The 23,545-nt window shown below is 50.7% G+C and overlaps 1 protein-coding gene across 2 annotated transcripts in view; it reads right to left on the reverse strand.

Annotated features, from left to right (window-relative positions):
* Positions 1-23,545, reverse strand: part of PCNX2 (pecanex 2) — a gene marked incomplete at its 5' end in the record, with an annotated part of 272,510 nt that overhangs the window by 8,747 nt on the left and 240,218 nt on the right. Inside the window, 6 exons of one of the 2 annotated variants that reach the window (XM_082673815.1) lie at positions 872-1,059; positions 1,720-1,994; positions 2,959-3,189; positions 3,640-3,784; positions 13,491-13,603; positions 16,789-17,022. In XM_082673815.1, coding sequence (XP_082529941.1) covers positions 872-1,059; positions 1,720-1,994; positions 2,959-3,189; positions 3,640-3,784; positions 13,491-13,603; positions 16,789-17,022 — 1,186 coding nt within the window. Of the gene's footprint in view, positions 1-867; positions 1,060-1,719; positions 1,995-2,958; positions 3,190-3,639; positions 3,785-13,490; positions 13,604-16,788; positions 17,023-23,545 lie in introns of both variants that reach the window. The other variant, XM_082673816.1, reaches the window with a different exon arrangement.

Genomic DNA, 23,545 nt, shown 5'->3' on the forward strand with positions numbered 1-23,545 from the left:
TCTTTTCTAAGCAGCCCCCTCCTCCCAGTGGACTGGGGTTTTGGGACTTCATCCATCTGGTTGAGCCTAACTGCTTTTAAACTTTAAACTCAGCCCAAACTTGAACAAAGCCACCCCCGCCATCCACACCTGCTGCCACCCTTCTTCCCTCTTTTCTTTTTTTGTGGTACGCGGGCCTCCCACCACTGCGGCCTCTCCCGCCGCGGAGCACAGGGTCCGGACGCGCAGGCTCAGTGGCCACGGCTCATGGGCCCAGCCGCTCCGCGGCACGTGGGATCTTCCCGGACCGGGGCACGAACCCGCGTCCCCTGCATCGGCAGGCGGACTCTCAACCACTGCGCCACCAGGGAAGCACCCTTCCCTCTTTTCTTATGCTCTGAAATGTCAGGTGTAAGTGCAGGAAGGGGAGAGCTGTAGACAGTGGGCAACGGAGAGCAGGAGCCTGGCTCCCTCGCCACAGACTTGCAGACGGCGGCTCAACTCACAGAAAGACAGAGGCACCATCATAGATCAAGAGCTACAACACAGCCCGACACAAAGGCACGTGAGCCAATAGGCACTGAATGAGTGAGAGACGGGGTGGAAGGGAGTGACCGCTGGGCCAACGGACAGACACATGGCTGGCTGGCTGGCTGGCTGAGGTGATGGATAGACAGATGGATAAAGGTTAAATGCTGAATCTAACACATGGAGAGTTGTTTTCTGAGTAGAACCTATAAGAGTCGTGGATATTTGGGGCATCTTTTGTCCCAACACTGATTTTTCCTGCAAAAAGGAGCTCTCAGAGGTTAGAACGACAACACAACCCACAGTGTTGGCCAGTGGGACGACAGGAGCCTTATCAGTAACACGAAGCCCCCGCTGCACCCACCTGTCGTCCTTGTCCCTTCAGGGGGTGACCGGTGGCGGGTCCCATCCTTTCTGGGCTGTTCCGAGCTGCTCTCCCGACTCTCACCACTGGGGGCGCTGCTGCCGCTTACGGGCGGGGCGCCCCCGCCGTCGGCATCCTGGCTGTTGCCAGCGGCGGGCTGGCCGGCGGCATCGCAGTCCTTCCGCACCCTGTGAGAGGGAGAAACGCTTCAAGGGTCTCACCAAAACATTTCTGATTGTCCCAAACGCCCCATCACATTCGTGTCCAAATCAGGGTGGCAGACCGGACTCTACAGGTGAGCAGCACACCTGGGACATCGGTGGAGAGAGGGGCTTCCGTTCCCCAAACCTCAGAGTCTGATAAACGAATACACCACGCCCGGATGAAGAAGCCGCAGGTCCCACCAGCCACAGGAACCCTCAGCTCTGGGGCCTGACATGGAGCTCTGCCAGATTCAGACAGAACATCTTAGAATTCGTTCCAACTCACCAGGGACACCGTTACAACGGGGTGAGAAGACTTAACGGGATGAGAGATGAGTGCCGGGTGGGAGGAGGGATTTCAAGCCCCGTTCTTTGAGACAGATGTGTAACAGCCACTCCCAAAGACCCATGACCTCGGCAGTACTGCAAGGACTCAAGCCCAAGTCTCAGCCCGTGGATGCAAGGGGGAGGGAGACAGACTCATCTGATGAAACAAAGGATGCGCTGCGGCGCACTTGGGCACGGCAGTTTTCATCTCAGGAGGAAAGAGCCCTGGACAGTGACATTCCAACCAGAAGCCCTGGAGTCGCAGCCCCGCCCCATCCAGCATCCGGGTAAATAATGGCCTTTGTTGTCAAGACCCACCTTAACCACTTGGCTCGGAACCACGCCCTGACGCTGTCCAAGGTGACGGGTCCGCTCCAGACGTTCTTCAGCTGCCTGTGGGTCCCTAGGTAGGAGGTGGTGAGCGGGGAGACATACATGGGGTAGCCCAGGGGCTGGTCGCAGGAGGAACTGATCAGGTTCCGGAGGACCTGCTTGTGGTTCTGAATGCTGCCGCGCTCGGGATTGCAGTTGCGGAGGAAGATGAGCTCTTGCTGCTGCCCCGCCCAAAGGCCACGGACACACTCTCTGTTCACCTGCAGGGCGGGGAAGATGCGGAGAGAAAAGCAGATGGCGGGGGCCGCCAGCATGTTGGTTCTGGGTCTGAGTACCTGGGACCGCAATACTTTGGCCTGAAGCTTTCATAGTCAAGCCCGAATGGCAGCTCCGTAAGGTGGATGTGATGCCACTTTCACGGGGCCACAGAGATCAAATTAAAAGGAAGGAAGGCTTTGTTTCAGCGCGGTGGTTTGAAGCTATAGGAAGAAGAGAATCTCTGGGAAGGGAGTTCTCGGGTTCAGGAACAGGTTATGAGAGGAAGGTCTGGAATTTTAGAGAACTGTAAAGTCTTTAAGAATAAGCTAGGGGCTTCCCTGGCGGCACAGTGGTTAAGAATCCGCCTGCCAGTGCAGGGGACGCGGGTTCGAGCCCTGGTCCGGGAAGATCCCACATGCCGTGGAGCAACTAAGCCCGTGCGCCACAACTATTGAGCCTGCTCTCTAGAGCCCGCGAGCCACAACTACTGAGCCCACGTGCCACAATTACTGAAGTCCACGTGCCTAGAGCCCATGCTCCGCAACAAGAGAATGAGAAGCCTGTGCACCGCAACGAAGAGTAGCCCCCGCTCGCCGCAGCTAGAGAAAGCCTGCGTGCAACAAAGACCCAATGCAGCCAAAAATAAATAAATTAATTAATTAAAAAAAAAGAATAAGCTAGATCCTGACCCTCAGCGACATGTGTGTCTAGCCTACCAGGACTTCTTGCCAAAGCTGTCACCTGGGCACCGGCTCTCTGGGTGGGAAAGGGCCCTGGAGGAGATGCACCGCCTGCCCCGGGGGTGCCCTGCATGCTGGGCAATGCTGCCCCCCCAACCCTGGGACCGTGGGTCTAGACAGAGGACGCTGGCCCAGGGCGAGGGCATCAGTGCCAATCCATCCTATTTCTTCTCACATGCCCCCCAGCTGGGAGGCTCGGGCCAGCTGGGAAGGAGGGGCCCCGTACCTTGATCACCTTGAAGCTCAGGAAGCTCCTGTGCAGCATGATGACCTTGTACTCGTCCGTGCCCTCGTCTACCACGTGCCGCAGGGTCAGCAGCTCCTCCTTGTTGGCCAGCACGGCGCCCCTCCAGGCCGGGTCGCCCTCATGGCAGATGACCACTTTCTTCTCAAAGGACTGTATGGCCTCGTAGAGGACCACGGGGTCCTCGTACTCGTCGGGGCAAGTGAACTGGTCCTGGGGAAGGAAGTCCAGCTTTGGGTCAGGAGGACCAGAGAGCTGGCCCCGGGTGGGTGCAAGGCCAAGCCCACCTGCACGTCTCACAGTGGCCCTGAGTGGATGGAGGACACCTTGCCAACCCAGCACCCTTGGCCTCGGGGCCGTGCTAGGCAAGGAGCTTGTGGCTTAGGTGCCTATGACTTTTTGAGACAGCGTGGGCACTTCTGATGTCATTTTCTCTGGCCAAGTCCCCTCTTCCATCCTAGTGGGAGATCGCCACCTCCTAGGGGTCTTGAGGACACACTGTCACGGACACCGTCAAGAATCTGCGATGCCTCAACGCTTAGTTACTAAACCAGAAGCCCACTCATCAATGTCATGCCGAGGAAGGGGACTGCGTTTTTGAAAGGTCATTTTTTCCCCCTGATGTTTCAGGCTTATACTTTTTTTAAAAAAAGGAATGTTTACCTGATGCAGCTTCAGGGACATCCTGAGAGCTGGGGCAACAACTTTGTGCAGCAGGTCGATGTCTGCAAACACCCACTCATCCTGGGCTGTTATTCTGAAGTCACCTTTGAAGAGGGTGTGGAGGCCGTACAGGAAAGAATCCAGGCTGCGAAACAAAGTCGAGTTTGTCCGTTCATACGGAGCAAAGGTGTTCAGGCTCCTGTCACCCTGAGCTGGCCTGAGTCTCCCTTGTGTCACCTCAGGAAGGATTTTACTGTCTTTAGGCTGATCCAGCAGAGGTCCCAGCGAACACCTGACACTGCAGGCCGTATTCGGACCCTTGTGACAACTGCTGCAATGGTCACCTTCAGGGATAGCCACTGATGCTCTGGGTCCCTGAGTGTGATGGTGGAGGTCCTGGTCAGAGCTGGCCTGCTATGTCCACAGGCAGAGTGAGTGCTGAGACAAGGGGCCGTCTGGTCCAGGAGCCCTGGGGCCTCCACTTCTTGGGAGGGAGGCAGGGAGGCCAGGGCAAGAACCCAGGCCCTTCCACTGGTCGTCTCTGTGTTTCTGGATAGCGCTTTCGGACTATGTCACTCATAATAAAAATTGGATTCTCCCACCATATGGAGAGAAAATGACACCAAATCCAATCTCAAATTGGCCATTTAGATTCTCAGAGAACCTCCAGCTCCCAACCCCACCTTTTTTTTAATGACTAGAGGATGAGGCACGATAGAGGGGATTAAAATGAATGACGGAAGGATTTCTCGGGCTGTCCAGGTTTTTATGTTTCTAGGCTTTTGGGCTTTGCTTCCATTTCCTGCATGTAATTAAGCATCGCCTGGGTGGAGAGCAGAGAGGTGCCCGAGGGACATCTTTCACGGTCTGGGGCCTTTACCTTTTGGATCAACGCAGGGAGTGGGTCTGGGAAAGCGACTCACCCTGTATTATGAGGAGGGAAAGAATGGTGCTTCCCTCATTCGTCGCCTCGAGTTCCAGTGATACACTCAGTCCCAGCGTCCTCTAAACACCCTGGCCTCTGACATCCCTGAGCGGGAGTGTGGGCAGCTGTACGAGGAACAGCATCCCCGACGGGGTTGAACTGGGACAGAGCGAGCAGGGAAGTGTGTGCGGAAGACACGCTCCGAGGATGGAACTGAGAAGGATCTAATGAGCTGGCTCGCCCAGCAAGACTTTGGATCCCATGCAGCACGCCAGACCCACACGTCAGGGAAATAGCTCCACTGTTGGCTGCTGGAGCACGTCGTTGCGAAACACCCCAGCATCATCAACCTCCTTCCAGAACTCCCTTGAGAGGGATGCCGGGGCTTGGAGTCAGAGCAGGCCGTGGGAAACGGGAGCAGCCAGGGTCTAGGCAGGTGGGGCAGATGCTGTGGCCTCGAGGAGCCCAGAACCTTCCAGAAAGAGTCCAGGAGGCAGCCCTCCTGAACAGGCTCCCCGGACACGGAACAGAGACTTCCTGGAGCTGCCTGCGGTCCTGGGAGGGGAGGGGTGGACCGCAGAGCCAGGCTGGAGCAGTGCAGATGCAGGGAGGGAAGCTTTGAAACGGTGCTAACTGCTGTCACTGAAAATGGTCCCAAATGCCCCTGTCATCAGATAGGGGTGAAGTCCTGAAAAGAGGGGGTTAAACGTGGGTGGGTTTCTTTTCTGGAAAGGATTAGAAGCATGCCTCGCTGCTTGCACACAGGCGTAGAGAAGTCACTCCTCTTGATGTGGGGCTGGGGACAGTGGCAGAGGGAGATAGAGGGACCTGCGCAGATGCCCAGAGCGACATGGGCAGATGGAAGAGGAGACCCGGAGAGTCAGCCCATCCTTTGCTCGGTGCCGTGTGAAAGCAGCCATAGGCCCGACTGCCCGGTCGGGAAAAGGCCCTCCCACGGGACCTCCCTGAGTGAGTGTGAGCCCACCCCAGGGCCCCAGTGGTAGATGCTTTACCGGCCCTTTCTATTTTCAGAGGAAAATGACACTTCGTGACGCTTACTGCTCTTCCATTAAAATGAGCCTCAGTGCACAAATGAACGTATCTATGACACAGAAACAGAATCACGGGCACAGAGAACAGACCGCTGGTGGCCAAGGGGGAGGGGGAGGGGGAGGGAAGGACTGGGAGTCTGGGATTAGCAGATGCAAACTATTATCTATAGGATGGATAAACAACAAGGTCCTACTGTAGAGCACAGGGAACTATATTCAATATCCTGTGATGAACCATCATGGAAAAGAATATGAAAAAGGATGTATATGTGTGCATAACTGAAGCACTTTGCTGTACAGCAGAAATGAACACAACATTGGAAATCAACTATATTTCAATTTAAAAAAAAAAGTTTTTTTTAAATGAGTCTCCATGTAGAAAACAAAGCCTCGGGTAGAATTCCACTAGATGGATGGCATTACCCCTAGCACCTTAAAGGTACAGGCATCCTAAAAGTGAGGGTGTCTCATTACCTGCCTTTTAATCTCGGGAGGATGAGGAGGAGGAAAGCAGAGATGTGACGAGCTGGGAGGCTTTGGCGGGGAGAGCACAGGTCTCCAGGCCGCCTGCAGCACATTTGCTGACTTGGAGAATTATCGGGCTTGGTCTTGTTAAAACTCTACTGAGAGATGACAGGCTCCCACCCCCAGGCCAACAGCTGGAGCGGGGAAACAGGGTTACATCTGAGTCGATCAAGGTTGGCCTTCGTGGGGACTAAAACAGCCACCGCCCGGCCCCCTAGCGCTGCCTTTATTTACTAAGTTTCTAGCACGTGTGCAGTGCCATGTAAGACCGGGCTTATCTCGGTGCTGCGGTCTGGCTCTCTACCTGTGGATGTAGAGACTGTCCCTGCGCTGAGGACTGCTTGGCGACAAACTATAAAGGGCCTTCTGTACCTCTTCTGCTGCACTCAACCCACGTTCCACGGAGTCAGGACTTGAATCATACGTCGCCTTCATAACTGTGTGTGCATGTGTGTATGTGTGTGTGTATGTGTGTACACGAGCATAGGTGCACATCTGTGTGTGCGTGTGCGTATGTGTGCATGCATGTATATTGTGCATGTACATAGGTGCACATTTGTGTGTGTGCCTGAGCATGGGTGCACATTTGTGTGTGCGTGTGTGTACATGTGTGCATTTACATGGGTGCACGTGTGTGTGCTCACGCGTGTGTCGGAAAGGATGATCCAGCCTCCACCTCAGAGTGACTCTGCACCCCCAGCAGACACCAACGACCACCAAGCCGGGTCTTCGCGACACTCTGCTTGTACCGCCTCCTATTCTTTCTGGTTCTGACCCCGCTTCCTGTTCTACGATGACATAACCCCTGGTGCTGCACAGATGGGAGGCTGGAGCCACCAGTACTGGAGCACAGTCACTCACAGCCTTCGTGGAAATGGCCACGTTCCAGCTGGAGGCTCCGGCTGTTGCCTGCAGTGCCAGCGGAAACTCCAGCCCCAGGTTAGCCTAAGGCTTATGCTTTAACGGGTCCCGCCCAGTTCAGCATTCTCACCCATCACCTTTCACGGCAACGACAGCTTGAGGACGGCCAGTTGAAGCAAAGGTTGTTTTCACTCCTTGTATCGCACCTTTCTTTATCCACAGAGGAGTCCTCAGAGCTCTGTGCAGGCCAGATGCTCCTTAAGCCCCTCGAAGCCCTACTTTTGTTCAAAATCACTGACCAACTCAGCCCAGTTTCCACCTGCACCCTCTCACTGGTTCTTGGCCCAAGGACATTTTGGCCCCCGGGGGACATCTGACAATATCTGGAGACATATTTTGGACGTCACAGCTGAAGAGGGTGATGCTCCTGGCCCCCAGTGGGTAGAGGCCAGGCAGCAACGTCCAGGACAGTCCCCCCCAACAAAGAACCACACAGCCTAAAGTGTGAATAGTGCCACTGCTGAGAAACCCTGCTCTCTCAGAAAAAAATAGTAGCCTTCAAGATAGGGATTTTAAGTTTTGGACAATGCGTCATTATCTTGGGTGCAGTGTCAGTGAACCTGAGGATTCAGGTGGAAACAAGTCTAATGCTGGGGCCTGGGGCCTATATTCTGACTCAGCTGCTCGGGCGATCCTGAGGCGCCAGGGGTGATTCTGGGGACCAGAACACCCAGACATTTCAGGGAGCCTGGGCAGGTTGGGCAAGGCTGGTCCAGGGCAGGGTGCACGGTGTTAGCTGGGTGATGGAGAGGGACAGAAATGATGCCCACCAGCACCTGGCCAGCGACGTGGAAAGAGAGGGGAGAAAAGGCACCTGGGGACTTCCCTGGTGGTCCAGTGGGTAAGACTCCGTGCTCCCAGTGCCAGCGGCCCGGGTTCGATCCCTGGCTGGGGAACTAAGATTCCGCACGCCGCAGCTAAGACCTGGTGCAGCCATAATAAATAAGTAAATATTTTTAAAAGAAAAAAAGGCGCCTGCCAGCGCTTCTGTCCCTTGAGAAAGTCCCGCCAGATCCCTGCCCCTCCGTCAAGTGCCTTAAGATTAATCGATGTACCTCCTTGTACAATCCAGGTGCCTTTCAATCCAGCGTGCTAGCGCTCGGAACAGGTGAGTTTGGGCACAAGCTCTTCAGAGCTGAGTCTCGGTTTCCCACAGCCCTCGGGCTCTCCTGGACGTGAGCCCCACTGGTTTCAAAGCCAGATTTTATGGGGCTTGTTTTTCTGCTTCAGGTCCCCCAGCTGGGGAGCCCAATGTGGGCCTCAGACCCCTCGCTCCTCAGGGGGGACCCCCTCGGTGGTGACTTCCCTCCCACTTGTGGGTCGTCATACTGGAGGTGCAGGTTCTGACTGGACCGTGTCTCCGCCCCTCCTACCCTTCTCGATCTGGCCTTTTCTGATATCCTTAGTTGCAGAAAATCTGTCCTGCTAGTCTTCTCAGGGACTGTTGTTCTATGTGACGTGGTAGGTTTGGTGTGATCGTGAGAACAGGTGACCTCAGAATCTTCCTACACCACCATCTTGACCTGAGCTGGACGACTTGATTTTAATCTCTGGTTCAGGACCGTGTGTCATGTTTACTTTATTTCTCTTCTAGATCCTGATTTCTGAGTTTCCTACCCCAGTCTGTCAGGCAGACCTCAGTCTTGTCTGCAAGAGGATTCACTATGACGTCTGGCCCTAGTCTGGGGTCTCGTCTCCAGTAGAAGGTCGGCAGGGAAACTGAGATTATGTCCGGGATTCCTGAAGAACGCGATTTTCCTCAGTCCGCTGTGGGTGAGAGCAGGGTGGACATGGTAGATGTGACCCCAGACTAGGACAGTGACCCCCTGCCACAAGGTCATCTGTAAGGGCTCTCAGCCTCCAGCACAGGACATCTAGGGCTGGACTGTTTGTCATTTTTCAAGCTTACATTTATCTTGACATGTTCTATTCTCTTAGAAGCCTCGTTACTCCAAGAGTCAGTAAAATTTCTTCTTCAAGCAAACATGTTGCTGCTGTGGAGACAGCCACCTTCTCACCTTTTATCTCTATAAATGGACCATCAGCTAGGATCTACTCATCACCTCTCATGTACCTGAAGACAGTCACTAAGCCATCTTTTAGCCCCTGTGGTCAGTGAAACTATCTTGATTTCCTCCTAAACATGCCTTTATATTTGTGTGCTCTTGTTCAGTAGGAGACACAGTTCTACGAAGGGGATAGGCCCCAAACTCCAAATTAAAACCATCATCAGGGTTTGCTTGTCACAACCCTATTAACTCATCCTATCTCCGTAACATATGGACGTCTTATTTGAAGACATTTTACGTACTTGTACTCCTTTGCTCACTTGCGTTCAGCTTATCATGTAAGCTGATTCTCAATTTGCTCATCCTCTCTAATTTTTCAGGCGTGTATTTTTCTTCCTTGAGGATAGCCTATCAAAGCTATGTCACTGCTGTGAAGACAAAATATTTCCCCAAGAAACCCATCAAATGAAGCAGAGCTTGTGACTTACGCTAGGCTGCTATATAAGACTTATCTGTGGAGTAAGGGTTCAAAAATCATCTGTTAGTCTTTAATACTAAATATGTGAGAATGACTTGTTAGGTCTCAGAAAGTACACTTAAGGGCATGCTCCTGAGTTAAAATTATACGAGGATAAAGCGCATGTGCGCACACGTGTACACGCACACGCACGCGCGCGCACACACACACACAGATCATAAGCCACTCCTACTTTGAACATGAATAAAATATTAGCAAAGTGAATCCATCATTGCATAGATAGAATGTATCGTGACCAAGAAGAGCTTATCTCAGAATTGTAAGGATGTTTTACTGAAGAAATCTATTCGTATAACCTAGTACGTTAATAGATTTAAGAAGAATTTCATCTGAATGTGAGCCCTCAAACTTTGAAAGAATTCAGCATCGTTTCCTGATGAAAGCTTTAGCAATCTAGGAAGAGGAGGACACTCCTGACGATGAAAATGGTCTAATAGAATCCTAAAACAAACCTTATTTTTTAACGCTAAAATATGACACTTGTTCCCCATTAATGTCTGGATTAACGTGAGGATGCTGTGTTAGACCGAACGATGGCCCCCAACACGTCCATGTCCTAATCTCTGGAACCCGTGGTTATGTTACCTTACAGGGCACAAGGAATTTTGCAGATGTGATTAAATTGAGCATTTTGAGATGTGGACATTTTCCTGGATTATCTGGGAGGGCCCAATGTAAGCAAAAGGATCCTCGTAAGTAAAAGAAGGAAGCGGGTGAGGTAGAGCTTGTCAGAGAGAGACTGGAAAAGGCTACACGTTTGGCTGGGAAGATGGAGGAAGGGGTCGCTGCGATGCAGGCGGCCTCTAGGACAGGGGATGGATTCTCCCCTCAGAGCCTCCAGAAGGAATGTAGACACCTTGATTTTAGCCTAGTGAAACCCGTTTTCTACTTTTGATCTCCAGAGCTGTAAGACAACTAATGTATGCTGCTGTAAGCCACCGACTTTGTGGTAAGTTGTTATAGCAGCAATTGGAAACTAACACAGACGCCCACCTCCAACTGGAGGTCAGAGCCAACGGAACAGGAAAAAGAACTGAGGTATAAATACAGGAAAGAAAAAGGCAAAATTGTCATTATTTGCAGATATGTCTTTTCAGCAGAAAATCAAATAGAACTAATTGAAATAATGTTTATAACAGAGTTCAGTAGAGGTGCCCAGGATGAAATCGGTATAAAAAACTAAATACACTAAGTCCCCTACATACAAACGAGTTCCATTCCAAGAGCACATTCGTTAAGTCCAATTGGTTCGTAAGCCCAACAAATTAGCCTAGGTACCCAACTAACACAATCGGCTATATGGTACTGTATTGTAATCGGTTTATAATACTTTCCACATAAATAATACATGAAAAACAAACACAGTACAGTAAAGTACACAAAAGCACAACCACTTGTAGAGGATGCATGCGTGTAACAATGTACGCCAGACACGTGAACTAACTTACATGATTGGGCATGCAAACGCACGTTCGCATCTTTGAAAGTTTGAAACTTGAAGGTTCGTATGTAGGGGACTTACTGTAACCTTCCTGTATACCAGCAGTAGCCAATTAGAAAAGGTGACAGGAAAAAAAGGATTTTATTCATGATCACAATAAAGCTATAAAATACCTAGAGACAAGCCCATTAGGGATTACAAATCTCCAAAAAAGTGATAAAACTATTATGGAAAGACATTTAAAAAACGGAATGATTACGAAGATACACCATATTATTGACTGATGTCCGTTCTTTCCCCAAATTAATCTGTGAATTTAATATATTCTAAATCAAAATTCCAAATGAGGTTTTTTATAAGATATGAGTCTAAATTTCACCTGAGGAGAAAATGAGGAGTAGCAGGCCCACCATAAAAACAAGTGCACCTTGAAATACGGTACAGGACTGCTCAGTGAAGTGACTCAGTCCCAGATAATCAAATCTTTCCCTAGACTAGCAAGAGTATCATTCCCAGATTTATCTCGTCACTATGTTGGCAAAAAGCAGAGCCGACTTGGAGTATGAGAAGCTGTTTGAAACAAAAAAAAAATCCCATCAAAACAAGGCTGACCAAAGCAGCTGCTAGGCATGGCGCTTATTCAAGGAAAAAATAAATAAAACCGACCAAGTTAGATACAGCTGGATCAGGAATATTGGAACAAGTAACACAAAGAACAAGATTGAAGAAATCTGAAAATATGTTGTACGGGAATGGAAAGAGTGAAATCGTTGAAGCATTTTTTTGCAGTTTGTAAAGAAAATTTGAAATTTATTAAAAAAAAAAAAAAAAGAAAAATCTTCCCATTGATCCAACAAAAGATCATGTGCTTGGATGCTGTGAATATCTGAAGACTCATTTTGTGATGTAGAGTCCAGAATCTTCTGAGGCCCTTCTCAAAGAGTATTCCCTATGTACAGAATTATAGGGGACTGTTTCACAAAGCCCACGAAGGAGGCTTCTGCTAGACTTTCAATCATCAGATTCAGTCCCAGATGACCACAGAGGGAACTGCCTGGGTCTAGTATGAGGCTGAGTCAGGTAGGAGGGAAGAGAGGGGCTAGAAGCAGGTCAGCTCCTCCCCGGAGTATTTCCTAGAACACAGATCAACACAATACTTTAACTGGTGAGCATTTCTCATCTATGAAGAAAACCATAAAGTTCTGGGATGTGGGTGTTGAAAGACTAGCTGTCACGAATTCCAACCACCTTGGTTCTCACCTTTTCCTCTTAGTGACTCAAGGCTATAGCCTCCAGAGGGGGATGGAGGGACTGCCAACCACATCACGTCACCCCTTACCAATGCACACACGTCACGGAGGACGCCTGTCCAGGGCTCGCCAACAGGAATGACTCAGAGCCATCCCCTGCAGGAAGGGCATTCGGAAACACCTTTGACAAGTCTCCCTGGACTTGTTCACCCAAAGGCCAGGCACTGTGACGGCTGTTAAACAAGCACACATGTGGCTTTTGCCCTTAAGCAGCCTGTCATCCCACCTAATAACCCCCACACACACTCAAGTAGGGTATCAGAAGGACCGCTTTGCAGAGCACCGGATCAACGATACAACACAGACATCTTGAAGAAAGTCCAAGTGAAGGAGAAACCACTACCTAGAAGCTCTTTCTTTTTCAGCTCCCTGGGTCTGTATGATTCTCAGCCTCGGCTGCACGTCGATGCACCCGGGGAGCCCTAAAAAAGTCCCGACGCGTGGTCCACCCGCAGGGGCCGGGATGTAATCGCTCTGTCCTGGGCTAAGGCCTGGGCATCGGGATATGTACAAGCCCCTTGGGAGATTTTCATGTGCGCCAATCAAGAGGCCTCTGACGGACAGGCAGAATCTAGAACATCTGGTGCACAGTGCTAACTACCAAAGGGGCAGCGTGTGACACGGCCACCAGCCGGGGCCATGAGCAGGTGACTGTGAAATTCACAAGGGCGGTTTCCCTGGAGAAGGAGGAGGTCGGGGCAAAGAGCACAGCTCCATCTGCGATGCCAGTTCAGGGGCTTGTGTGTGAAGGCAAGACCTCAGGGACCGAGGGTGAAGGAGGGTGGAAGGGGCCAGGAGAGAGTTTAAGGCTAAACACAAAATTGTTTTGTTCTTTAAGAAGAGAAACTTGCAGAAAGAGAGTTTGAAAAAAAACAGGAGAAGCAGTATCCAGTCATCAAAGCCCCACAGAGTCAGTGCGGGGCAGGGGCTGGCGTTAAAGCACAGAAGTGACAATTTTCTTTTGTGAAGAAAAAAAAAGTCTTCTCAGAGGCCCAACGTGATTTATTAGGGAGAAAACACTCCGGAAGAAGTAGGAGCAGTCTACTTTAAAATAAAGAAAACGATGGACAAAAATCTGCCCAACGTATAAAATGCCAACTGGTGTCTGTGACAACTGCTTCCCCAGGTACCTGAGGGCCATGTTGTGAGCCGCAGTCCCCAGAGCTCTCCTGCCCAGGATGCAGAGTGCGAACGACAAAGTCACCAGAGGAGAGTCCTCGTCACTGTCCAGGTGCTTCGAGGGCTGGAAGAACAAGGATGTTAATTCAGCTTTCACGTGGGTTCTGGACCAACAGACAACTATAAATGCAGAGGCTTTCCCTGTGTCACCCACGGTGGTCACCCGGGCCCCATTAAAGTGACCTGACAGATGGGAAACTCTGCTTCCTGAGTTTCTCTTGAGGTTGGACGTGGAAAAAAAATTTAAATGGGGGGCTTCCCTGGTGGCGCAGTGGTTGAGAGTCCGCCTGCCGATTGGGGGGATGCGGGTTCGTGCCCCGGTCCGGGAAGATCCCACATGCTGCGGAGTGGCTGGGCCCGTGAGCCATGGCCGCTGAGCCTGCGCGTCCGGAGCCTGTGCTCCGCAGCGGGACAGGCCACAACAGTGAGAGGCCCGCGTACCACAAAAAAAAAAAAAAAAAAAGAAAAAGAAAAATTTCAATGGGGAAACTACCTTAGGAAAGTAAAGGGACTAACACGAGGCTGGCTGGACTGCTTCCCTGGAATTGTGGATATGGTACCTCGAGGTCAGGAAGATGGTGAGAGCTTGCAGTCAAATGAACCATCACCTGACCCTGTGCAACACCCACCTTAACCCTGTGCAACACCCACCTTAACCCTGTGCAAGCCCACCTTAACCCTGTCCAAGCCCATCTTAACCCTATTCAATGCCCACCTTAACCCTGTCCAATGCCCACCTTAACCCTGTCCAAGCCCATCTTAACCCTATTCAATGCCCACCTTAACCCTATTCAACGCCCACTTTAACCCTGTGCAACGTCCATCTTAACCCTATTCAACGCCCATCTTAACCCTATTCAATGCCCACCTTAACCCTATTCAACGCCCATCTTAACCCTGTCCAATGCCCACCTTAACCGTGTCCAATGCAGGGCACAGGCACACCAGCAGGGAGAGAAGTATGGGGATCAAGTGCAAATGAGGGTTTTCTGTTACCTCCACAACAAGAAGCCCACGGAGCTGACCATAACTCCAACAATTAAATGAAGGGGGGTCATTCATAGCTTAAAAAGAGGGGCATGGGGAGATGCAGAAGGAATTTAAACTTAAAGTCTCTTTTGCAAGAAAAGATAAATAATTTCATTTTTATGAGCCAGCTGAGCAAAGAGGAGTGCCGCCATTGTGGGGATAGCCAGGAAAATCAGTAGATTCTTTGACCATTTCAGCCACCAGGAGAGGCTCAGCGTGGGTTAGGATCTCAACACACATTCTTCTGGCTGCATCTGGAGGAAGCAGACTCTGCCACCTACTCTTTCTCCCACCTGTTTTCCATCACTCATGCAAAGGTCAAGGACCTGGGCTAGTGTCATACTTTGGTTTACCCTCTACAGGTCACACGACACACCCCATCAGCTGCTGAGAAGGCCATTTCAACTGGATCTACCACTTCCTTCAAAAACACATTGCGAGAAGCTTTCCAAATCCAGAGAAGCAGAGGTGACCGACCCCCTCCACTTGCCTACCTCCCCTTTCTCCTCCTTGTCTGCTTCCTTGTCTTCCTTTCTAAGATGTCATTGTCCTTGGTTTCATTTCTAAGAGGCTGCTTTCATCCCCAGAAGTGTCCTCAGCACGTGAGCAACGATGTGCGCACACACACACACACACAAACCTACGGGAGTAGCTTGGACTGTCTGATTGCTAAACAGAGTGTGCTGGTCCACGATTCAACACGTTCAGCAAATCCTCTGCATTTCAGCACAGATATACTCTGTACGGAAATCTCAAAAAGTAACTCTAAACAAAGAATTGTCCAGAGTTTTGAAACCGTGAAGGAGGCTTAACACTGCACTGACGCTGAACACAGTAAAGAGGAAAACGTACCTTCAAGGCCCCTTCACTGGAGACGTGGTATATGAATTCTTCCATTTCATTTGGCTTAATTGTTAAACAAACACTTATCCAAATACTAGTGTCCTGGGACTTCCCTGGTGGCGCAGTGGTTAAGAATCCACCTGCCAATGCAGGCGACACGGGTTCAAGCCCTGGTCCGGGAAGATCCCCCATGTCGCGGAGCAACTAAGCCCGTGCGCCACAACTACTGAGCCTGCGCTCTAGAGCCCATGTGCCACAACTACTGAGCCTGTGCTCTAGAGCCCGTGTGCCACAACTAGTGAGCCTGCGTGCCACAACTACTGAAGCCTGCGCACCTAGAGCCCATGCTCCACAAGAGAGGCCACCGCAATGAGAAGCCTGCGCACTGCAACAAAGAGTAGCCCCCGCTCGCCAAAACTAGAGAAAGTCCACACGCAGCAACGAAGACCCAATGCAGCCAAAAATAAATAAAATAAATAAATTTATATATATTAAAAAAAGCAAATACTAGTATCCTTCCTTGCATCTATTTCATTATAGTCTATAGTATAAGAAAGAGATTATTAGAGAAATGCAAATTTAAACTACAGTGAGGTATCACCTCACACCAGTTAGAATGGGCATCATCAGAAAATCTACAAACAACAAATGCTGGAGAGGGTGTGGAGAAAAGGGAACCTTCTTGCACTGTTGGTGGGAATGTAAATTGATACAGCCACTATGGAAAAGAGTATGGAGGTTCCTTAAAGAACTAAAAATAGAACTACCATATGACCCAGCAATCCCACTACTGGGCATATACCCAGAGAAAACCATAATTCAAAAAGACACATGCACCCCAATGTTCATTGCAGCACTGTTTACAATAGCCAAGACATGGAAGCAACCTAAATGCCCATCGACAGACGAATGGATGAAGAAGATGTGGCACATATATACAATGGAATATTACTCAGCCATAAAAAGGAACGAAACTGGGTCATTTGTAGAGACGTGGATGGATCTAGAGACTGTCATACACAGTGAAGTAAGTCAGAAAGAGAAAAACAAATATCGTATATTAACGCATATATGTGGAATCTAGAAAAATGGTACAGATGAACCCGTTTGCAGGGCAGAAATTGAGACACAGATGTAGAGAACAAACGTATGGACACCAAGGGGGGAAAGCGGCAGCGGGAGGTGGTGGGATGAACTGGGAGACTGGGATTAACATGTATGCACTAATATGTATACAATGGATAACTAATAAGAACCTGCCGTGTAAAAAATAAATTAAATTAAACTTTAAAAAAAGAAAAGAAAGAGATGGTCTTTACATGGCTCCTTCCTTTTTAAACTCACACTCGACTCCTCAGCCCCACCTCCCCTGCCTACCTCTTGCCTCTTCCGTGCACAGTACTGAATCCACTCCAGATACACGTTGCAGTAGCTGGCTCGAGTGATCCCCTGGAGACACGGGACATAGTCGTCATCGATGTTCATGTTGAACATTGCAAGGTCGCGCTCAATGTAATGCCACTTGGCAAAGGGCTGCAGGGACTTGAGAAGGGATTCGTTTTTGATCCAGGAAAACAGTTTGGGGGACGTCACCATATAGTATATTATACTCTGCCAAGAGAAAGCAAAATTTTGAGCCCTTATAGCCATTCCAAAGCCAGAAAGACTTTTCCAACGATACTTCATAGAGTAAATCAACATCAGGGAGGTATGAGACATGAGATCCCCACAGGTGGTATCATTTGTTTTTCCTGCTAGACTTTCTTTTTTTTTTTTTTTTTGCTGTACGGGGGCCTCTCACTGTTGTGGCCTCTCCCGTTGCGGAGCAATGGCTCCGGACGCGCAGGCTCAGCGGCCATGGCTCACGGGCCCAGCCGCTCCACGGCACGTGGGATCCTCCCGGACCGGGGCACGAACCCGTGTCCCCCGCATCGGCAGGCGGACTCCTAACCACTGCGCCACCAGGGAAGCCCCCTGCTAGATTTAATGCACAGAACCCACTGGAGATGTTTTAAAATGTTCTCTCTTGAGAGTCAGTGGAGGGAAGAGGGACGTGAGAAGAGGAGCATGCTAGCAGAATGTACTAGAACAGAATCTCCTTGGTGTGAAAGAATGACAGCCAGCGCCATCCTTTCTGAGAGATGCACACAAAAGCATCGTGGTTTCTTTAGGCTTCCTGGAGGCCAGGCTGGGCTGATGCTGCTCGGAGAGATCAGGGCACGTCCTCCTCCAGGGCCTCAGACAGAGTGTGTCATGAGCTAAGGCAACAAGGTACTTATGGAAAGTACTTATGATGTAAAATTGTTCACACACACACACACACACACACACACACACACACACACGTATACATAATCCTGGGTACCCAGACAGTGGGCATCTGTGATGTCTTCAAAAATAACCCATGTGTCCTCCTTCATCAGACATTCCACTTATGAATCCAAATGGGGAAAATGCCACCTTCGGGCTTTATGATTCTGAGTTACAGATTTATTGAAAGCCATCTCACAGTTTTTGAATGAGTTCATCCTTCAAGAAGGCTAGCATCCAGCCTGGAGAAGTAAACATGTGACAGAGAAAAAGAAAAATCCAAGTCTGCTGTGGACACATCAGGAACAGACGGTAGCATCTACGGACAAGCCCCTTGCAACCCCACTCCACTTGCGTTATCACAGGAAAAGGGAAGTGGCTGGTGCCACCGGGGCTGAGATGGGTCCGGGAACACAGCTTGCATCCTGTATGCAAACGGAGAGTGACGGGAGGGGCAGGGGCGGCGTTTGATGCAAAGAAGGCAGTGGCTCGTGCTCCCAGAGAATCCAACCCTTCCCTGACGCCTTCTCCGATTCTAAAAGGCATTCTGGCCAGGCGAGAAGACAGAAAGTAATGCACACGGGATGAACGTGAGCAGGGCTTAGGCGACGGAGGTGAGTGGGCAGAGGGGCCCTTTGCTAGGCAGCACCCCCCAGCTCCCCTTCTCTTCCTCCCTTTAGCTGGGACGGGAAATCCAGAGCACCAAGGTCAGAGGTTGCCGAGGTGCCTGATTTCAGGTTCCTGCAGGAGTCTGAATGCTGACCCGACAGACACAAGCGGTCTCTGGATTTGGGCAAAACCACGGCAAATGCCTGACTCAGCCTCTCTCTGCTGTTAGGACCGAGCGCAGCCTGCATGTTGGAGAAGGCTCATCTGTGGCTCGTGATGTGTGGTCTTCCTTCTTTGGGGCATAATCTCTGTTAGGCTCCATCATCCACCTGACCCCCAAGCGGGGGAGCGGAAGCATGAAGTCCGCAGACAGCAAAATTCAGTAGCTCACATGTTTCCCCAACCTCTGCAGCTTTGCGTCCAAGCAGCACTGCTGGCCTTAGGAAACCCCTTCAGGGGAGGGAGGGAGGGAGAGAAGGAGGGAAGGAAAGAGGAAAGGAGGAAGAGGCCAGGGGAAGCTGAAAGCAGAGGGGCAAAAGACAGAGGCACTAATCACAGCCACTCTTCATCACTGTTTTGAGGTTTAAAATGAGATCATGCACACGAAGCAGGTAGCACCTGGCCTGGCACATGGGACGTGTGCAAAAATCATAATCATCATCCTATCTTTGGCATCTATGACTTACCTACCCCGCAAGCTTGAGGCCCAGGGCGGGCAGCAGTAGCAGAGCTCAGGAGAGGTTTCGAGCAGGGCATTCGGAAAAGAGGAGACAGCTGAATCTCCCATGGTCACCAGAGTGCACATCTAATATTCAAATACGTAAATCAAGACTCTGGAGGGTGTTCTATTTTCTACCAGCTGGCGGGGTAACTTAAAGCTTCTATGAGGAAGACGGTCTAAGTGCTCGGTCCAAAGTCACAAGCCAAAGAGGAAACGTGACCGTGATCAAAGGCACGGCTTCTCAGCTGACAATTACAAAAGCAAGACAGAAATCTGGTCTGTCTGAACACCTGGCTCGAGCAAACATCTGGTCGAGTTTTTCCTCGATATGTCCTAATCACGTGTACCAGACAGAAATAACAAACAAAAATGGAAAGCTGAGCGCTAACCTTTTCACTCGTTTCTAGGGAGGAATGAAAATAACCCCTCCGCCGATGAAATCAGAATAGTTAACAAGGACTTTGAATCCCAGAGGCTCAAACTCCCTCCTCTAGTTCTGGCAAACTCTTGCAGCGCTGGCTTCTGAGTGGAACGCTTGGCTCTCCCTCGGAGTCAGTACCAGCTCCTCTCACTGGGAGGAAACAGAACCACTCCAACTGGCTGCAAACCGTACCCCATTTCCCCTTTATTTAGGCAGAAATTCTGTCAATGAACGGTGTGAAATCCTTCAGAATCTGTCAGGATGAAACGGATCTCACACTAAGTCAAACTGCTAAGTCAGGATGGTGACACGAATTGACTGCATGGAACCTGATCCGTGTTGAAAGCAGGGCCTCTTCTGAATTAATTCACCATATCTGGCTCCTCTAGCGGGGATCCTCCTGGCCTCTCATTTTCATCGTAGATCAGCATATTCTCCCAGACAGCGCATTCTAAGAGGGGGACCTGGCAGGCAGGCCCACATCCCCGGGTACTTTCCACCGTATCCTGCAGGGCAGGTGATAAGCGTATCTCCTTTCTAAGAGCTGTGCAGAAACCATGCTGGCTGGGAAAGCAGGCCCTCACAGAAAGCTGATTTCTTGATGGCTAGAGGGTTTTAATCACTAATGAATGGAGGAGAGATGGACGAGGCACCAGGGAAAACCTCCAGTCGTCAGAAAGGAAATGATTTCAAATGTATTCATAGAGGGTGGTGAGAACTGACCCAGTTTATTACAGGATAAAAAAAAAATCCTTTTGTGCAAAGGAATTATTCCAAGCTTTTCTTTCTGCCCAATAAAAATAATAAAAAGAATGAAACCAAACCCCTGAAACTTGAAGCAGTTCAGGGCTACAAAGGCAATTTCGTTCACTGAGTAGCCTAGGCCAAAGAAGAAAAACAATTTTTTTTATTGGAGTATAATTGCTTTACAATGTTGCATTAGTTTCTGCTGTACAACGAAGTGAATCAGCTGTATGTACACGTATATCCCTTCCCTCCCACCACCCCGATCCCACCTATCTAGGTCTTCACAGAGCACCGAGAGCACACTCCCTGCGCTATACAGTGGACTGACATATATTCATTTGGTTTTACCTTAAAGTGCTGTTTTTTCAGTCGTCACAGGCACTCAGCACTCCTGAAATTTCCTTGAACTAACTGTATCAGGGAGATGAGCAGACTTTCTGAGCTGCCGGTCCCCGAAGGGTAGGAAGGCACTGAGCGTGATGTTTACAGAAAGTCTCGTGTGAACAGGCCTTACTGGTGCTGATGTGAATTACCAGGAGGTACCATGAGATCTATCTGCCCCCAAATCTCAGCCTCTCCTGAGCACTGATTCTGTCTCCATTGAGCACAAATGTCTATAGGGGTCCCCAAGCCTAGTTGCATACCAAATCACCTAGGGAACTTAGTTCAAAATATAGGTGTTCGGGGCACTCCCCAGGTGCAGAGAATGGGAATTTCTGGGTAGGACGTGGCAATCTGTAATGATCTGGCTGGCTGGGGGATCCTGATGCCGCAGGTCTGTCCCCTGGCTCCTGGGAATCACCCGATGGGTCACAAACCATCGCCCTGTGCACCTCTCCTGCCTGCCCGCCCCCCCCCCCCCCGCCAAGCTCTCACGTTGGCATCACTGCCCGCTCGTAGAAAACAAGGTCAATGGCCAGTCTTCGCACAAGCCCACTGTCTCCCGGCGGATTCTGGGGGCCTCCCTCAGCCCTCCACCGCTCACACGTTATCCTGGGTTTGTTTATCAGATTGCAAACTGTCATTTTAGAAAACGTATAGGGAATCAGGAGGCATGTTGCCAGGAGTTAGCATTACCGAGTCCAAGCTCACTCTGCCCGCCGCATGACAGGCCAATAAATCGGGAGACGAGGTGCTGAGGCAGGGAAGACGACTTCATTCGGAAAGCTGACAGACTGAGAAGACGGCAGACTAAAGTCTCGAAAGAACCATCTTATCGGGGTCTGGATGCCAGTTTCTTTTATAGCACAGAGAGGGGGAGGGGTGAGGAAGTAAAGTAAAAAGGCCGTAAGTTTTGCCAATATCCCCTGGAACGGCCAGCCTCGGGCAGGGGGTGTGTTAACTTCTTCTTTCTTGCAGCCATGCACAGTGGACAGGGGCCGGAGGTTGCCCTGAACAAAGGCACTTTGGTTTAACCTTCAGGCAGAGGGGCAGGGTTCCCTGAGGCGGGCCATTGTGTACAGACAGGATCCTTTCAGTGAACCAAAGCAGCGGAAAGCAAAGGTTAAAGTAACAGAAACAGATCCAACGTGGAGTCAGATTTAGCTCTTCCCTGTAACATTAGGACAGGAGGACTGTGAAGAGAGGGTGAGAGACATCAAAAGGCAGGTCCTGGCATGGAGCACCCCCAGGCTTCCAGAAAAGCCAAGCAGGTGGCCCCAGAGGGGGCACCTCAGCTCTTCGTTCTCCCCTCTCACCCACTCGGCGACCTGCTGGCCCCATCGTGTGAGGCCTGTCTGTCCACACGTCTGGCCCATGGAAAAGCCGTCTACGGGGAGCTCCAGCTTCACAGGGACGTGGCTCAATCTTGAACTCCATCCTCACCACTAACGCCTGGAGCAGATCCTGCAGACTCTTGCCTACACCGGGATCTCGTCCGTCCAGACTGGATGGCTCAGATTCTGCGTTACCTGGAACCTTCGTTCATCTAAAAACTACGGGCACCTCCACAGGTAAGTCATCACACTCAGGTCTGGGGACCCACAGAGGGAGCAGCGAGTTGCCAGAAGGGAAAGAGAGAAGGTTTCAGAGGACGGGGAGGCACACGGCAGCCCGGACCCCAGGGAGAATGTGAGGGGGAGCTGCCCTGGGAGCTCAGGTTGAAAGAGCAGCGCAGGAAGAGGGGGCTGGGATGCAGCCACGCATGCGTAGGAAAGCCCAACAGAGAGAGCCGCAGAGGGCTCTGGCGGCACACACAGCCTTGTCCTGTCCTTCCAGTCTTTTTTATCGATAGCTGTTCAGCACTTGCTTGTGTTTTCGGTGTTTTCACGAGAGGAGCTGAGCTCAAGGTCCTTCTCCTCCGCCATCTTGAATTGCCCCTTCTGTTCTGCCCTGTTCTTGGGGCACCAAGGAGACACGTGGCTCCGGGGCTCATCCATCTGGCCCATCTAGACTGTCCCCAGCTGCCACCTCGGAGTAAGCTCCCAGCCCTGGCACGGCTGCTGTCGGCCCCTGGATCTAGCCCCCCTGCAATGACCCCATCCTGTCGCCCCCTAGAACTAAAGCGGGTCCTCAAGGGACCCTCTCCTTTGGGAGGGAGGCACCAGAGAGAGCTGGTTGCCATTTAACATCTGTTTTCCCCTTTTTCCATGACACACAGTTTCTGTCTGGGTTCATGGCTGCCCAGAATACCCTTTCTAGATCCCCCTCGAAGCTGGCATATGACAATCTCTTCTGGCCAATGGGACACAGCTACAGTGTACTGTGGTACCTTTCAGGAACCTCCTTTTCTTTAAGAAAAAAGAAAAAATCTATTATTTATTTACTTATTTAGGCTGCGCCGGGTCTTAGTTGCGGCATGCAGGATTTTCATTGCTGCGTGCGGGCTCTTAGTTGCGGCACGCATGCGGGATCTAGTTCCCTGACCAGGGATCGAACCGGGGCCCCCTGCATTGGGAGTGCGGACTCTTAACCACTGGACCACCAGGGAAGTCCCTCAGGAAACTTCTTAAGGAATAGCTTGTGCATGCCCTTGGCCTTCACTTTCTGTGTCCCTCTCTCCAACCACTTAAGCCTTAAGATGGGGGAGACACTAAAAATGGTGGAGCTGGGAGCTGAAAGGGACCTTGATCCCTGAAGACTTGGAGAAGAGCTTCTTTTACGTGTGAGAGGAACACACTTCCTGCGTGTGCCACTGGCATTTCACGGCCCACTGCCAAGTCAATACCAGCTGATAGACCCAACTTCCCAAGAGTTGACTCTATGAAAAACTTCTTGGGTCTCAGATATAACGGCCAAGGGAACAAACATGGAGTCGCGCAGCAAAAGATCACAACTTCCTGCTTCACTTCCCAAATCTTCCCCAATTTGTGTGAGGTTGGGCAAAC

Source organism: Grampus griseus (assembly GCF_964374135.1).
Source record: "Grampus griseus genome assembly, chromosome: 16".
NCBI classification, from domain to species: domain Eukaryota; kingdom Metazoa; phylum Chordata; class Mammalia; order Artiodactyla; family Delphinidae; genus Grampus; species Grampus griseus.